Source organism: Mesitornis unicolor, unplaced genomic scaffold (assembly GCF_000695765.1).
Source record: "Mesitornis unicolor isolate BGI_N332 unplaced genomic scaffold, ASM69576v1 scaffold3876, whole genome shotgun sequence".
In the NCBI taxonomy this organism is placed as follows: Eukaryota; Metazoa; Chordata; class Aves; order Mesitornithiformes; family Mesitornithidae; genus Mesitornis; species Mesitornis unicolor.
The window spans coordinates 110,878-129,566 of NW_010188779.1; the positions used below are offsets into that span (position 1 = coordinate 110,878).

General features: G+C 38.0%; 1 protein-coding gene across 1 annotated transcript in view; it reads left to right on the forward strand.

The window, feature by feature from the left end:
* The window catches only part of SLC10A7 (solute carrier family 10, member 7), a gene marked incomplete at its 5' end in the record, with an annotated part of 141,933 nt that overhangs the window by 107,727 nt on the left and 15,517 nt on the right, over positions 1 to 18,689 (forward strand). Inside the window, 3 exons of the mRNA XM_010185825.1 lie at positions 7,838 to 8,003; positions 10,977 to 11,028; positions 12,538 to 12,611. Of these exons, the coding sequence (XP_010184127.1) occupies positions 7,838 to 8,003; positions 10,977 to 11,028; positions 12,538 to 12,611 (292 nt within the window). The remainder of the gene's footprint in view (positions 1 to 7,837; positions 8,004 to 10,976; positions 11,029 to 12,537; positions 12,612 to 18,689) is intronic.

Below are 18,689 nucleotides of genomic sequence, written 5' to 3' on the forward strand. Positions count from 1 at the left end.
CAGAGCTTGTGGTTTGAGCAGCCTCTGGGATATAAGCAAAGCAGATGAGAAGGTGCTTTTAGATTTGATTTGTTTGGAGTTTTTTGTTTGCTTTATGGCAAAATGTGTCAAGAGTTTTGGTTGCTTGCCTGACTTGTCAGAATTTTTAATGATGGCTGGGAAAAAGAAGTTGCAATAGTGTAATTGATGCTTATTTTCTACTATTTCTAAAACAGTTTTTCAGTGTTCGGCAAGACTGCCGTTGACAGGAGTCAAACGTGCTTTTCTAGCTGCTGGCAATGAAATGTGTAAGGGGCTGCAGGTACAGCCTCTGCTCAGGTGGTGGCTGCCGTTTGTTGGGTGGAAAAAGAGCTGTTAAAGGAGGAGGAAGATGCTGTGTCACCAGCAAGGCACTGAGGCTTACAGATGGCAGTTGCTGAGAGGTCGTCTTCAATGAGGAGAATCGCTCTAGTCTTTGTCAGAGATGTACATGGGCAGGTTGTCTAAACCTAAAAAAAAATAGTGGCCTGTGTCCTCTCTGTCTACAGATGTGTTTTGCTAATTGACAATATGATGTTACTTAAATCAATATTGATAGTGTAATACTACATTTGTGTTTATACAGAATAAGACCTCTGACAAAAGATCTTGAGGAGACATACTCTGTAGAATTTTATGAAGATCTAATGTTCTATAAGCCTTGAAGATCTGTGGTGTGCAAGACTTTGTTATTTGTGCACCACTCTTGTATACCTCTAAGGGGAATTTGAGAATACTTGTTATACAATAAATGCGGTAATCAGTATTTCATGGAAAAGATTTTTTGAATTTGCTCTGGCAGCTTGAAGTTCTGATTATTTTTTTACTGGGTAGCAGCATTCTGATGAAGATTCCTGTTCCTAAGCAATTGCGATTTTGATAAAATAATTGCTTTCTTTTCCATAGGTGTTGGTAATACTTTTAGCCAGCAAAATGTAAGATTTTGAGAAATGTCTAAGCAGTTTCTTCATGACCAGTTGTGAGAAAACTAGTTTCTTTGCTTATTTTTTTCTTCTGAAGTGACAGATAACAGGAACAGTGAAAACCACTGCAATATTTTCTTTCCCCTTTTTGCAGACTTTCTCCATTCTCTACACCTAAGTGCTTATGACAGACTTTTATTTTATGTTTTATATTAAAGAGCGATTTATGATTAAATGTTAATGAAATAGAATTTTCACTGTGCTTTCATTATATTCTACTAGTTTGAACATTTTTCAAAGCAGCACACCAAAACCCACTGTTTTCTATGAATAAATAATAAAAAGCTTGTCTGTACATTATCATTCATGCATTCTCTAGTTGCCCCATTGGTAATTTGTCTGCCAGTGTAAAGTGGGCACTTCACATTAAACAGACCTTAACTAAAGCTAAAATTAATGTTGTGATTCTAAGTAGTTCTTCCCAAATCTATAAAATGAAGCCAGTTGTACAGAAATCTTTGCTGAATCTAGTCACACAAAAAAATCTTGATGTCCTACAAGTAAAGGATTTTAAACGCCTTCTGCATCATTGCCCAAAATGTTTCTGAGGAACCCTATCAGCATTTGGGAGGTGTGCTTATAAACTCAACTTTTAAAAGGTGCTATGTTGCAATACAGCTTGTCAGTGAAATTGAAACTAAAAAGCTTTGCAATTTATTTATTTTTAAAGAATAAGAAATTGGAAGGGAAAGGTAGGTGGCAGTTCTAGGGAGTAGAAGATACTATTCACCTAAGCCTAATGTTTCATTATAGTGGATGGGGGAGACAGTAGTTAAAGAAGCCGGTATGAAAAGGGAACAGTGTCAAATCCTTTCATTCTTGTGACTTAAATCCATATGGAAGTAGCCCTACTTTCTCTTTAAACTCCAGGGGAGCTGTAGAGAGGAGGGATGGTACCCTGGGAGATGAGTGCTTCTGGAAGCTTGTTGCAGAAAACTGAGATGGCAGATAAACAGCATTTAGGCCACAGCTTGCTCCTTTCTGATGCTTGGCTCAAGCAGGGAGCAGAAATACAAACTATGAAGAAAACATGGACTGCTGCTACAGGCTGCCTCTACATTTTTGCCACATTGCACCTGTTTGTAATGTTTTAAAGCAGCAGTTTTAAATTAACCAAAAATGTGGAAGTTCATTTTCAAAATGGCCTCATGTGGATTTTATAAAGCTTGCTTTGAAGGTGTATATGTGTCAGTAGCTATCACTTGGGAGTGAACTGACTGTCATCATGGGGTAAGGTAGCTTTTAAGGGAGTTTGGTAATCTGAGGAAAAAAACCATGGCACTCATAAAAAAGATTTTTTTTTTTTTCCCAGATTGCAAACGTGGTTTTGGATTGGTTTTCTTTTCCTGCCCCATCTTCAGAAAAGAAATATTAGATTGCACACTCTGTAAAATAAGGACAGATTTGATATTTCTTGATGGTCTATAAGGTATAGAAAGCTGTGTGAGCCAGAACAAAGTTTGGGACTTTATAGCAATGTGCAGGAACAGGTGAGAATGTGTGCCTTAATGCATGTACAGCCCCTATAAAATTTTTAGCCAGACCCTGTCCTGATGCGATACGAGCTCTGCTTTGGAAACGGATGTGTGGATTTTAACTGCAGTACAGACCTTGGATACATGGAGGGTGGCTATGTTATAGGAATCTCTGAAGGATGTTGCATCTTGTTTATGTCATTTCTACATCCTACATATAATCTCCCTTCCATTCCAATATCTGATTATTTCTACTGATTTTCACAGTCCCTGTCATCTTAGTTCACTTTCTTTTCCAAGTGCTCCCCTTTCATTTATTCCAAGCTTCACTGAAGTAGTTCCCAGTATTCCGTGCAGTCTTCTTCCTTGGTTTGCCATCACTATATAGAAAGGGATATTGAGAAGTTATTAAACTACTGCTAATACCTAGCCTGACTCAAACCTTTTCAAAAGAAAATTTTGCATTGCAGTGTTCGTTACAAAGGTCTGTTTCTGTAGGTAGTAATAATATTAGTTAAGAATGAGTTAGGAATCTATTTTAAAAGACAAAGTAAATAAAGTAACTGCTGCATTTAGGAATCATGGTAATCCAGCATAGTTTCAGCTTGTTTCCTTGCATGTTTCAACACACAAGAAAAGAGACTTGTGTTTCTTTCTTGAAATGGTAAAGCCCAGGTGTTTTGTGCAGGTATTTTGAAGTCCATAGCAATACATAATAACCAAGATGAGCAGAACTGCTCATCCAACCATTGTAAATTCTGCTAAAGATTAAATCAGTCCCAAAGAGTTGATAGACTGAGGAAAAACCCGCTTTGTGTAATACAATAAATACCAAGAGATACTCGTGTCTATAACATTAAGAGAAAAAGTTACTTTATAATGATAGCTGTTTGTTTCTATTTGTTTGTTGGTTTTTTTTCACTTAGTGGATTTTAAAAAATTATAATTACAAAAATTAAATTGAAAATCTAGATAATTTTTTAAAGATGTACTGTATTACAAATGTCAGAAATTACTCCATTCCATATACATGGCGGGTGGAGGGGAGAAGCTCCTTGCCCTATTTAGTTCAATTAATAATGAACATTAATGAATTACATTGTTTATTTCATTTTTTATCTTGTAAGCCCTGCAGTTGAGCAGGCAGGTGGAAATAGTCTAGCTGTATTTTACTGACAGATTTCTCTGGGTACACAGCATGACTGTTAGGAAGGTACAATTGGATCAGTGAATTTTTTTTCTATACTATATCTTCTGCTGTTTTCATGTATGATTGTATAACAGATGAGCATTATTTACCTGTTTTCCTGGAATAGCAGATTGATTTTTTTTGTACAGGGGATGTTAAGTGAATTAGGCAGATGAGCAGCTAGCCTATTTGCTTAAGGAGGCTGGTGTTTAGACAAGCAGGCTATGGCAGGATATGGAGAAGTCTGGAGGTAAAATACTCTGGATGTAACCATTCTGGTAGAAGAACTAAACTGAAATGGGGACACTACTGTTAATTCATGTGTAATTACCTTCCTTTGTTGTTAAAAATTAAATCCTGGGCAAGAGGAAAATTTGAACCTGGAACTGTGTTTTGAAGCAAATTTGAGCTGATGCCTTTCCAAAAACCTTTGGATATTGCCAGGACATAGTCACCAGGAGGTAGTTGCCTGATGGGTGCATTTATGTTCTTCTGCTGTCTAACTTTTCTGAGTTTATCAGCTTCTCTCATCATGCAGGTAATTTATAAAATATCACCTACTACAGTTTTGCTTCTTTTTCTCTCTTCTCTGCACTAAACCACAGTTTGAGGGAAGGATTCACCATGCACTGTTCTTTTGTGGGCAGCCTCCATGTCAGCTACCAGGAATTCCTTGATCTTTGAGGTTGGCATTTAAATCTGCACAAAAATTATTGCAGTTCATTGTGCCTAATGGGATTGCTACCATAAGACCAGAGACCTCAAAGCTCTCCCCATGGAAGTAATTCTGCAGGAGTCTCAGCAGGGATACAGAATGCAAGGCCTTTGTACCTTGAGATTTGTACCTTAAAAAACTGTGCATGCATTCTCTGCAACATGGTAAGCATCCTGCAGCATTTCCCCACTTCCCCACCTCCCCCCCAAATGTTGTTTTTAACTGCATTTTCTAATGTGTGGAATTACTGCATCTGAAGAGTACTCCTATTTTTGCTTTTTTCCATCAGTGTAGCAGTCTGACGCATCTATTTTGGATGTTAGTCTTTCACATTTCTACACTAGGCTATAAGTTCATCTTTTCACTGGAGCATCAGTGCAGATGTTTTCTCAGCTGCTTGTTTCTCTGATGCTTGTCCCTCCCTTGTCCCCCATTGTACTGATACATACTTCAAAATACTGGATTTTGGCATTTCAACTAAGATGTGGCACACCAGTATGGTGCCTGAGCCTGGCATTTTTAGTACAGGCCATAACATGCAAAAATGATTGTGTTAGCTTTTGCTGTGTTTGTAGACAAATGAAGCTTAATATATCTGTCCAGGCTCAGTATTACCCATTAATTTCTTTCGTTGATCATTTCAATCTGTGTTGCTCATGGCTTTTCAACCTCTGTTAGACTTTCTGTCAGAGAGTGCTGGCACTACAGAACAAGAAGGTTCGCTGGCTGGCTGACTCTGTACTTCTATTGTGTGTTGTCTTTATTATATTTGTGGGATTTATTGTTATTTCACTACAAATCTTCACAATTTTTTAAAGTCCTATGTTAACCCTGAAAAGTTATAGAATTGGGTTAAGAAGTAAAATGCTTTCAAAGCATTCTTGTCCTGAAACAACTCTGCAGGGCATGAATAAGTAACAAATGGATTGTTCTTCAGTCAAAATGAATCAGCTGATATGAGCTTCCCCATGAAAAATATAGTTGAGCTTTTAGAGATACCTGTAGGGTTATATTTCTCCCCTCTTAAGTTGTACAAGAATTTAGATTACCTTGAATCAATGATCATAGGCTGAATTGACCTCTGAAATTCTAGATCATCATGAACTTTGTGAGGAGATCAAACTGTGTGGGATCCTGTGTTAGAGACGATGTATTTTGTCTGTGTATTTACAGTATATATTTAGCATGACAATGCATTAATTATATGATTTCCTGAAGTTCTTCAGGGTCTGAATATGTATCTTTTTTAAAAATACAGTATGCAGTGGGAAGCCATACTGGTATTTATGGTTGATGAGTCACAGTAATTTCAGACTAGATAAAGGTGAATACTTAAAGATTATATCAGCTAATTGAAGATTTTGAGGAAATACTGCTTGCAGTTTCATTTTTAAAATGTTTTTTCTTTCTCTTATATGGCTGTCCATGTTAAATATGTATATAAAGTTATTATTGTCTTGTATGTTATAATTATACCTTGTACAGACACAAAGTTATAGTTCTTGTAATAAATACCTCCAGTATAAGTTGTACTGTGGCATAATTAACTATTGCTTTTTTTTCTTTTTCAACATCTCGTTACTTTCAGTATAAGTCCAGTGGAAGGACCGTAAATAAGTAGGTTGTCTTAAGTAGCTTTTCTTTTTCCCCAGTGTGACCTTAATTTAGGGGATAATAGGATTTTTTAAACTTCCTTAGCAAACACTCACTTTAGAGGTGAAGAACTTTGCCTTTTCCTTCTGATAATTATAGTCTCAGATCTGCTCAAAATATACTAATCTGGTCTTCCCATTTGATGTTTGTGCACTAAATGTCTTCGGTCAGCTTTCTTGCCCCTCTTTCATTAATGCAGTGGTTTATTCCTACCCAGTGGCATATAAGGAGGTGGCTAAAGAGCTCCATTGAATGCTCTTTCAGAAGTTTGGCTCTATATTCTGACTTGTGTTCTCGCTTTAACATCTGGCAAGTGTGAAATTTTAAAGTTGAGTGTTTTCACTGCAGTGCTGAGCATTCCCTTACATGGTTTCCTGTAAATCTGTTATTTTTCATCAGTGGGAAGCTTAGAAGTACTTGGAGGTAAATGCTGCCTGCTTAGCTTTGCACAAACTCCATGTGCCAAATTTTTAGTATGTGCACTGCTATGTGGTTGATGAAGTCCATTTGCCATGGCGACTGGGATAGCTGCTTCCAGGACTTCCCTATTGAGGGATCTGCAAACAAGCTGGGAAGGCAGTGAGGAAAACTGACAGCCGAGGTCAGTCCAGCAGCCTTGGCAGTTAGCGTGTGAAAAGGTCCTGTGGTAGCATTGGTGATGATGCTTTGCTATTAAACTTGAATACCTCTGAAATGTTCTGTATTACTAAACTGATAGCTGTGATGTTTATTAATGGTACTGCTATGGGAAGGTAATGAGACACCTTTGGAGCCCTCTGGTAGAAGTGTTTCAGGATCTTCTGCTATTATTTCTGAAAGAGCATGGTAACAGAGAACGTCAGGTCATCTCAGGAGAAATTACACAAGATAATGTGATTGCTGAAAAATTAACACAAGTCACAGCTGTATGATAAGAGCTTGAAAAAGTTTTTTCAAACCATATAAAGTAAAGAGAAAAAATAGAAGTGACTCCCCAGGCAGGGCTGAAATAGATGCATGGTATCTGCGGAGGCTTAGTCCTGTAGTCTTTGGCATAATTTGAAAGTTGAAGTTGCTTTAAAAATCTGTGGTTGTTTCTGAAAAAATTCTTGAAAAACAACTTCAAATTCAATTTCCTGAAAGTGCAAAAGTTCCGCTAAGTACAGTAGGTTTCCTTGTTTTCATGTGTTAATTCTGGTATTCTAAAAGCGTGCAAATGGCATTTGTCTTTGGATTTACAAAAACTCTAGATATTCAGAGTTTGAATTATTTAAACTCCCACAACACGTGCACTTTTGCTTTTCAAGCTTGAGTTATAATTTAATTAAAAACTTCTGGTGCATCGCTAGCTATTTAAATATTAAAATGTTCCATGGATCACTTTCGATTATCTACCGTCATGAAATTCCTGAAGATGTCAGATTTTTAAGATTCCCAAAGTTGCACTTGGAATTGTCTGTTGATGCAAAGGGGACTGTGATAATTACATACATCCATTAGTATCAGCAGAGGAGATAAACTTTGGGGAGGCTTAATGGGCATGTCTCAGTGACAGCTAGCAAAGAACATTTGGCATGATTAAGGATGGATTTGAATGTACTTGAAAATATACTCTCATTATGGACGCCCAGTGGAAGTTGCACTACAAATGTTAAATTCCCCAGAAGAAGAGTTGTGTGGCAGGGAAGCTTTGAAATCCACTGTGGCCGTCATCCAAATTACTCTCTTCTCTTTGTGTCTTTCTGCTGTCAGATTCACTTTGTGATGCCCAACTTGGCTCCTTGCATCTTTGAAAAGAGGCAACCTGTTGGTTTCTGTGTTTCAGATTGTCCGAAGATACATCAAGGACTGGCTGGAAAGGAAGAAGCCTCCATTTGGTGCTATCAGCAGCTGTGTGCTCCTCATGATCATCTACACAACCTTCTGTGATACTTTTGCCAATCCAAATATTGACCTTGATAAATTTAGCTTGATTATAATAGTCTTCATAAGTAAGTTCAGTCTTGAAACATCTCTTTTATTTGTTTCAGGTGTGTAATGAGCTATATGTACTGGAAAGGGTGGGACACGGGTGATACTGGCATGGGACTAGAGCTTGTATTTTTAACATGTCTAATACACCAGATTACTGGACTTCTTAAGGGCTGGATGCTTGTAAGGGATTGAGTAAGCTTTTAGAGAGGGATGAACACTGCCATTTAGGTGTGCCTGAGATTGCTCAGTGTTCTTCCCTTTCCAAAAAGTCACAGTACTATCTTTCAAATGTTTATGACCATTCTGTTTTGGCTTCTTTGTTATTAAACACCCATAAATGCACAGATGTTGCATTCCAAACAGAAAGAAAATATTTGGGTTTGAGCTGTTAGTCAGAAATACTGTTACAACTTTTAAATGGTTCTTCCTTACTGTATTATAAACCTAGAAACTAGTTGGGAGTTTGAACGTGTTGATATATTTCTGTGGATGAACACTTTTCTTGCAGAGTTTGTTTTAGAAGCACTCTAGTCATTCAGCCTTAAATAACATACACATGAGAATAGACTGCTGGTATCCTTGCCATCAGTTAAAAATACACTTGCAGATCACTACCTCCCAGGGAAAGGCAGTGGTATACAAGCACTGTCTCCTCTCCCAGTAGGGATTTCCTGTCTTACTTCAGACTGTCCAGAGACAGGAGTTTCAATTTGCTTGGGGGTGAGGTAACTGCAGTACACTACACTATAAATCACATCTCATACACTCTGAAGCTGTTAGATTTGAAGAAATCAATGCATCACCTACCTTGAAGTGTGTGCATATGCACGTTTCTGTCTAATAAAAATAATATATCTTCTATAAATCTAACCTCCACTAAAGTCAGTCCCTGCCCTTAGTGGCTCAGTTCTTATTCTATCCTAATCGTGGCAGTTTTTTGGATTATGAAACACTATAATAATGTAAAATACGACATGGAATTATAACCGGTACTGTATCAGTACTTTATTCTGAAAGCAAAGAAGAAGAAAGCCATTCTAAGGACCTTTTTCTCAAAATGGAGGAAATACTTGTTTGTATAGGCACCTGAGAAGGACCACATCCCAGATGCATTTAAATCAGTGCAGAGTTGTCAGCAAAACAGAGGGATGTGGACATTTTAAACTGTGACAACATGCAGAGAAACTCAGAATGAAGTAATTCTATGTTAGTGATGACCGCTACTTTGAAAAAAATTCTTTTGCTGTTAAAAAGGCGTGTTCTTCCTTGAACAGTTGACACAAAGTGGTTGCTTCCATTACTTTTCTTGTCCTGTCTTTAATTCCCCTGCAAGACAACTCTGCCTTTGTGCCATGTGTGATTATATATACCACTTGCAGTGCAATGCACTGAAAATCATTATATATACATTTTATTTCCGGTGTGCATAGCTGGAGTTTCTTAGTAAGAAGATTAACATAAGCATTGAAACTGCTTGGAACGTATTAGACATTAGTTTTTCTTCTGAAATATTTATAAAACCGAAAAACAAGGAAGTTGTGGAGATGGATATGGACACATATTCTAGAAAAAGTTTCTGAACCTCCATTGGATGTGTTGGTTGGATGTGTGTGTTGTGTTATATCAGGGTGCGAAATTAGCACAAAGAGTTTAAGATAAAACTGCATTTATTATTCTGCTGATTAATATTTTCATATCATTTTTATGTTAATATTCTAGCCACAGCAAAATATGCACAAGGGATAATTGGAAGCAACGGATGCTTATTGCTTTACAGAATTATATGTATTAAGGGGTTTTATTTCTGTGCATATTAAGTTAATGTACTTAGTTGCAGAAAAAAATAGTGATTCAGGAGCAATGGATTACTTCCTTAGTTCACAAAGGAAGAATTAAGTCCATGCTGAGGTGATGTTTATACATCCTAGGAAATGTATGTAAGAGAATGGAAAATGTCACTGGTAATAGCTAATATCCTTGCCATGTTGCCCAGTTGTAAACTAGGGTCAAGATCAAATGTATTGTCTTGGCTTGCACTAATCTATGGGACACATTAGCCTTATTGCACTCACAAGTTTTGCAAGGAGAAGGGAGACGGCCCACCCCAGATTCTGCTGAAAGTCAAAGCTCTTCCCCCATAAAAGAACAGAAAAGGTCTGTGCTGGTCTCAGAGTTTCTGCTCCAGCTCTGTGGGGAGTTCCTGCACCCTGGCACAGCGCTTGGTCTCTGCAGCCCCAGGAGCTCCTCACAGCACAGCGGGGAAGCTGCCTGCTTCCCAGATCTCACTCCTGTCACCAAGGGTGAGCTCTGCATCCCACAATCACGAGAGCTGGCGGAGGGAAGAGCTACCCTTAGTATGCCCAAAAACTGTCCACACTCACAGAGCCAACTGAGCTTGAATGAAAGTTGCTTTATCTGATGTACCTTGCATGGGTCAGGAATTAGCCTTTGTCTCTGAAAGAATTGAGTATCTGTGATGATCTTCTGTTAACAGTGATCGTACGCTGGGAGAATAATATATCCAGTGTGTAAGAATATTTACTGTGATCGTACTTAGACATTGTATTTCTGCTAAATAGAAAGGGGCTAAATTTAAATACTTGGCAACCAGAGCATTGTCCAAGAGATTTTATGTTGTCAACTCAATAGTGCAAACAGATGGGCAGCATGCAGCAGTGACCTTTCCTGCCATTCATCGTGTCAAGAAATACTTGATTCAGAAGAGTTACCTCAGGAGGAACTTGTATAGCCATGATATTAGCTCTGGCTTTCTTGGATGAAATGGTACATATTGTTCTTCCAGACGTGATTGTCTTTAAAGGTTGCCTTTTACTGGATTTCTCTGGGTAGACTTGGTCCAACCTAGCTTCTGACCTGTTGTAGAGAGGCAAAATGTACATGTACATCTGGCGTGTACAGAGCAATTGCAGAGATTTAAGTGATCTTTACTTCTCTGATGTACGTCTAATTTTAACTTGTTTCTCTTTCAGTATTTTCTGTTCAGATGAGCTTCATGTTTTTAACTTTCCTCTTCTCTACAAGGTAATTGAATGTGCTCAGTCAGAATATTTGAATATTTGTTTTGTGCAATATATTTGTTTCGGGTGATACAGTTTATTCAAATATGTAAAGGCAGGTTTCTGAATAGGGGTGACCTCATTTTGGTATTTCATATTGTCCTTACTGCATTTTCTCTTAGAGTTTCATAGGCTAAGAGAGCAGGACCTGAATTCTGTCCTTTCTTGTGTGTTAATTACAGAGTTATTAAATCTCAATCAATCACTGCTATACCTCATCCACTGAAAAAAAATTGATTTGCACAGATGTCACTGAAGGTATAATTTGTCCTGCAGACATGCTGATGACATATGAGAGAGAGAACTCAGTTTGACTTTTTACATCTCAAGATACATTTGCTGGGCTGGCAATTCACTCTTCTCTGTATATGTCAAATGTGTTACAGTTATATGGTGATTCTTAAAAGGCAGTTGTCCTGAACTAATGTTTGGTAGAGCTAATTTTTTTAATTATTTTTAAAATTTCTACCAGGAAGAACAGTTGCATATTCACTTCTCAAAAAATAGTACCATGAGAATGATGTTAGCCAGTGGTTTAGTACATAACTTGAGCTGGTCAGAGTATCCACCAGTGTCCTCTCACTTAGGCTTCCCTGAGAGTTTTCCTTAGCAGCACTCTGCTGAACGGGACGCGCCACAATACAGCAGAGTCCAGATGCGTGCTTTATAGAAATTATACAATATCCATAAGGGAGAATCACAAAGATCTACTTATGCTTTTTTAGTGCCACAAGAAAATTTCTCTGTGACAATGTCATACCCTGACCTTAGAAGGCATTTTAAAATAACTTCTGAAATGCTAGTCCTGACCTGGCAGGGAAATATGTCCCAACTGTAAAATGTAAAATGCCATAAGTAGTAACCAACTTACACAGTATGGCAAATATTTATAATCCTATAAAATTATTCCTGATTTGGACCAAAGGGTGATCTGTTGGCCAGTCATATACTGCTGTATGTCATTTTTCCACCCTTCCTGGCCTTATTCTCAGTGTACAAACCCTTACATAAAGTTTTCTCTGAAGTAGAAGATAACTGCATATTCTAGGGTAGTGCTTATAGTGTGGACTCAATATACTATCTAAATTGAGCTTTTTTAAACATTGCATACTAGGAAAAGAAACTGTAGGTCATTCTTTTCAGAGGCAAGCTGGCCGCTGCTGTGATACAGCATGTTTGCAAAGGTAGGTGTGGCTAGAATAAAGTTGTGTCCTACATACCGTGTGTTCACAATTCCTCTCCTTCACAAGGGAGCGTATTCATTAGAGAGTTTGCTACAACTGAGAAACAATTCTGCTTAAGGAAAAAAAAAATCATACACTACTGTTCATTTGTGGGTAGAATTATTTCTGTCACTAGACCTGATCAAAGTGAAGTAAATGTGCATATGGATCCTTAAAGTCATATATTTGATCAATGGTGTTTTAAGAAGGGTTTTTGCTATGAGAGATTATTAAAACTCTTTCTTTTCTAGGAATAACTCTGGTTTCACACCAGCAGACACAGTGGCTATAATTTTCTGTTCCACACACAAATCTCTCACCCTGGGTAAGTAAGGAAAATAGCTTTTGAGCAAAGCAACAGTAACATTCATACTTTACTGTGTTGAAAAAATGTTGGTGGTTGCTGGTTTTAGTGTTACAAGTAATGCTACCAGTATGATACTAATAGTAGGATAATATTCTTGCACAGATAAAATAAATGCTTATTACAGGGCAAACAACACAAGTCTTCTCAGCTGAGATTTTAGTGTTAAGGAAAGCTGGATTTTTCTTTCTGTTCCTATTCTGTTCTGTTGCCTAATCCAATACTGATGAAATTTCAGTTTCATTACTGAAAACATTGTAAGGTATATCTGCCCAGTCTCACAGTAGAATCTTACACCTCAAAGCTAGGAGGTACAAGTGAAAATCAAAGCATGTTGTGTATTCAGAAACCACAAATAGACAGTACTGCCTTTTGCTTAACATGAGCAAAATATATGTATTTTAAGTCTGCAGATAGTTTGGACAGTCTTATTTATTAGAAGTAATTTTTCAAAACATCAATGAGATATTTGTCACTTATGATCCCTTAGTAACAATAAGATGTTCTGATGGAAATTAACAAAATACTGCTAGATCAGTTATGCTTACAGCTGCTTGCTACTGCTTCATCCATTATGTTCAGTCATTGAAATGACTAGTACTTGGATATTTTCTTACCGTTTTTCAAACTTTAAAATCATGCATTTGATAGAGCATATGTGACTGAATATATGCCTCTTCAAAACTCTGTCTGTCAAAGAGAAGCACAGCCAGTGTCAGTAACAAGGGTAAGAACTCGGCCTGAAACAGGGGAAGAACAAGTCAGGACTTAGGTGAGATGTTTTCAAGTCAGTTTGATGTAGCGAAACTCATCTCAGGGTTCTTTACTTCAGCCAGGCCTATGCTGCAGAACTGTTAGCAAGTGACCTTGAAAGTCTGTGGGAAGTGGAGGAGTTCCTGGAAGACAAGAAAAAGGCAAACATTATGCCTTTTTTCACAGTGGAAATGAGGAGGGGACAAGGAATTATAGATAAGTGAGTTTAACTTAAGTCTATAGAAAACAACTGAAACAAATAATTAAAGAAATTATTCTAACAGTGTAGGAAGAAACAAGGAAATTAGTAACAGCTCCATAGATTGCTCAAATGCATATCATACCAAACCAGCCTAATTTCCTTTCACACAATATTCTGTGTTGCAGAGAAGTAGCAGAAGTTTTATGGCTTGAGAGTGTTATGACTTGTGTCACTTGCATGGTGTTTTGGGCTTCACAATTCAAAAATCATGCGGACCAACTGGAAAGAGATCAGAGAAAAGCACCATGAATGATCATAGATGTCAAAAACGTGACCTCGGATGAAGGTTGAAACAATTGGGATTGTTGAGAGAAGATAGCTGAAATACAGTAGTGATCTTCAAGTGCATGAAAGGTTGATGCAAAGAAGGAAAAAAGTAACTCACAGTGGACTTTGAAAAGGGAAGGACTTTGTAACAGAGATGAAAATTTAAGCTAACAGTCAGGGAAACCTGTTTAATGTAAAACAGTCTAGCTCTGGAATACATTGCCTGTTGATGTCTTGAATCTCCTATCATTGTAGACAAGTGTCAGGAATTAGATTGCTGGAGTTGATCCTACCTTGGAGCAGAATATAGATTAAATGACATTAGGTCTTTTTCAGCCAAATCTTCTACAAAACTGAAACTTCAACTAATAAATGAGCTTGTATTCAGGAGAATAGTTACATTTGTGTTTATAGAAAGCAACCCCACACATAAGTAACAACATGCTATTATAAGGACAACATGCTATTATAAGTAACAACTTGCCATTATAAGGACATGCATATAAACTTAGGACACAACTGTGATACTGTAAGAAGCTGGTTGTATTTAGCAGCACAAATGTGCAAGTCTCCCCTTTCCTTCCCAGTGAAAATAGTTTTCTCCATGCTCTATGAATACTTCTGCAGCTTGCCATGGCACTAAGAAAATAAGCACTAAGTTGTTTTGTTTTTTTTTTATATTTAAGTTCTAAAGGGGCTTGCCTTCACCTTCTTTTATTCACTCTACCCAGCATCCTCATGCAGCCTGTCTTGACCTGCACCCTATGCACATAGCTGAGTCAATTCACTTTTCTTCTCCTAGTACACTCTCCTTTTTATGTTTTATTTTCTCCTTTAAAAGAACCTCGTTTGAGGTTCCTAGCTTGCTTGACTTTTTGGCTCACATTTTCCCAGTTCCAAGTTACTGCTCTCATTAGCACAGCCTGATGAGTCAGGCCTTGTATTTTGCAGCTTTCTTTGCCCAAGAACACCAACAAAAATACTTTGACCACCTTGACTTCAAGGACTCCTACAGCTTCTCCCCAGCCATATATACTTTTACCCTCCTAATACAGATGGCTCATAGATAAGTGCAAATTGAAATTAAACAGGTAGATGGTGGAATGCAGTATTGCAGGACTGTTTCATGCCTATAGGCTGAGCTGTTTGTCAGCTTCAGGACTGACTGCTTTACCTTCATCCTTGAAAAGCTTAGCTTTCATGGAAAGCAAGTTTACTTCCTAGGAGGCTTGTCACAAGATGTCATTCGTTGTTATGCTTTGCACTTTTGCACTGCCTTTCCTTGCTGCTCAAGGCCTGTGTTGAGATTGCTGAGTGGCTGGGACCTGCTTCCCTTGCTGTATTCCATCTCTGAGGCTCAGCTTTCTCAAGGTTTCTTTGAAGATCTCAAGTTTGTCTTGTGTGGGGCCAACAGCAGTGTGTCCTGAATTGAGCACCACCCCCAATGGGGAAATGCTCTTTTTAGCAGTCCCTGGGAGCCCATCTTTGGTAAGCCTGAGGGCCCTGCCGCTCTTTGGTGCACCTCTACACGGTGTGTGCACTACACAGGCATGCCTGTTGTGTATCAGTTTCAAGCTGTCTGGTTTTGTGACCATTGGTATTTTACTCTGTTCTGTATTAGTACTAGGTCCAGGTAAGATAAAGCTGCATAAACACATATTTCTATGTTAATAGGGAGGATTGAGTTTTATAAAGCTGTAGGGTGATAAGGCATGCCCCTGAAATGATGATGTAAACTGGAGCTGTTAACCAGAGAAGCTAGCTTTTATTCCTTCTCTGAAGGTGGAAGCAGAGTAGATCTGATTTGTTTTTAAGGATAAGGCACTTCTGAATAACAGTTAAATATATCTGCAGCACAGTCTTGTCCACCCTGATCTTAGCAGAAACAAGAACAGACATGCGCATTTTGGCCCTTACTCTTTTGTTGTTCTGTCAGGTTTCTCCTTGTCCAAAGGTGTTTACTATAAACCCTTCAAGTTGAAGCCTTCTGTTCTCTTGTAGCAGAGAGAGTTTTTCCCCCTCTCTCTGTCATTACAATGCCTGAAAGCACAAACAGAGCTCAGGGTCTGGTTTCACATCCGTTGTGGAGCTCTGCTTTGTTTGTCTTCAAGATTCTGGTGGTAGTGTATAAATGACCCCCCAACACTTGTTCTTTCACTTTGAAACTGATTTCTCTCAGCTTGGCAGGTGAAACTCCAAATAGGTACGTCTGGCCCATACCCCAGAGAGCTTAGAATGGCACTGACTAAAGTGGGAGAAGAGCTGACGGATTTAAAGCTTTAGAAGTGGTAATAGGAGAGGCATGAGAAGACTTTTATAAGTCACTTTCTCCCACACCATATTATGAAACCAACTAATTCCCATGCAGTGCATGCTCATGAGGCCAACTGCCACTTCCATTGCTGAATCCATGAATAAGTGCTTGCTCTGCACAGAGATGAGTGCTGTTCCCATATGCTGGGTTTTATTTTGTAGACAGAACAGTTGACACACTTTTTGTCTCAGAGATCAGAGTGCAGGGCATGTTTGTGTAAGGACAGATTACACAGGGTAGGTGCCTTTGTGTTTCTTAGTTAGGAACACAAGCCGATATTTCTGAATAGAGGTAGGTGCTTTGGCAGTTGTTTGAATACAATACATCACATATGCAGAAAAAAACCAATGTTGAATTGTATTTCACTTAATAAGTGAAACAGGATAGAAACCTAAAACTAGCGAAGATAAATACAGTATTCACAATGCCCTCTGGCATATCCACCCATACTTTGTTCTCTTTCTCTCCTTCTTCCTACTCACATATATGCACAGTACATGTGAGCACACGCACATGCGGACATTTGATGCATGGCTTTTATTAGTGCATTTGCCATTGATTGATTAGTACTTAGTATTAGTACTTCTTCTATTGATTGATTGCAGATGAAGTGACTATTTGACCTTTAATTATGAGCCTTGCTATTGAAAATGACATTGAGCTATGGCTTCACATAATCCATCTGGAAAGCCCGACATGATGCCATTCCCTGGAGTTCATTCAGTGAGAAGAGAAGAGGCCTCAAGGAAGTGCAAAGCTATCAGTGTGGCTCATCTAAAAAAATACTGTGGAGTTGTTGCTCACACTTACACTAAAGTTCCAGCCAAGTACAGGACATTATTTTATTTTTTGCAAAGAGTGAACTGCTAGATAAAAGTTACAACTGCAGAAGTAAAATGTAGGATTGTAAAAAAATATTTTCACTTTAATTCTTTGTGTTTACTATGTAAAACTATTTCATCAGCAAAAAATGGAGAACTGCTACCTATTTTGGCTACCACAAGTGCAAATATCAGTACTGTAGGTATGATGAACAGCAGATTGGTAAATAAGACCCAAAAAACAACAAAGAAACAAACAGACCCCCTGCCCAAAAAAACAACAAAACAAAACACACAGATTACTTCACCCTATAATAAAATCAGGGTATTTTTTGTGATGCAGAGTGCATTTCTCCTCATTGAGATTTATCAATGTAGCATTTTTTTCTCCATGGAATTCTTAAAGTAATGCAATCAAAGTTTCTAGACTGAAAAATACTTTTAGAAAAGAATGAAGTTCATCTTGCAAATAAAAGCTAAAGTACCAACTTTCTTTTGTATAGTTTTAGTTTCATTCAAATATATTTTTAAATACTCAGCTTTTTACTGCATGAGTACAGAACTGATAGTCTGTACCTGAACCTGCTGTGATGCACAAGTAGATTCACAGACAACTCAATTGTCTGTGAGGAGATCAGCCAGGCTATGGATTAATCAGCCCATGTCTTCCCCGAGTTCTCCAGCTGCACAATGTGACAGAGTGCTTTGTGCTCACGTATAGCTCCAATCTGCTCACAGCTATCTATAGTTTGCTTGTGTTTTCTACAGATATCTCCTTACAAGTTTTTCAGACATAAAGAATGTATTTGCACAGCCTAAACCACTGCTTTTTAATATTAGCTGGGTTTTTGCTTCATCTGGCTTTTTTTCCTATATGCAAACTCTGTGAAATGCTGTACTAATCAAGCACAGACTCTTATTGTGTGGTGACAATCACCTTTCTCCTTCAGATAGAAAAAAATGCCAAAATGCTCTAACTTGTGTTAAGATAAAAGGTAGATAATTTTGATTTTAAAAAGGAGGCATCTCTGAATAATTCTCTAATAAAAAGTAAGATGGTAAAATTGGATGCATTGCCCTAAGTGAGTATTTTGGCTATACTCTGTGGTATTTTTGAAATGTGGTGGTTTTTCTTATCTGATTTTGTCCTCTAAGATGATTATTCATCAATGTACTAACTGTGACTAGCTATAAATGTGTGAATAATTCCTCTGAATTTTACATAAAGATCTAGAAAATAATCCTGGTTAATTGCGCTCTGAAAGTTTTCAAGAGTAAGACTTTTGATACTGTCTCTTCTACTTTCAAAATTTTCCTGTGAGTGTTGAACAGGAGACGTTGCTGCAGGCATCACGTCATACTTATTGATGTTATTAGTGCTTGAATTTGCATATTTTCTTGTCTTTTACAGACTTTTATTCTCTTTTCTTACCCAACTGTATAATAGAGCGATGTAAGTGAAAATGATCTGGCTAGTTCTCTGGTGGGTGCTGACCCTTGGGGCAGAAGGGAAGCTGATGGGAGGAATTTGATTGAAAGAATGAGTGTATCATGGAGGCCGTGTGTGGGCCAATACGTACCCCTCACTGCTGCCAGAGAGTTTGAAACTCTCTCCCATTCCT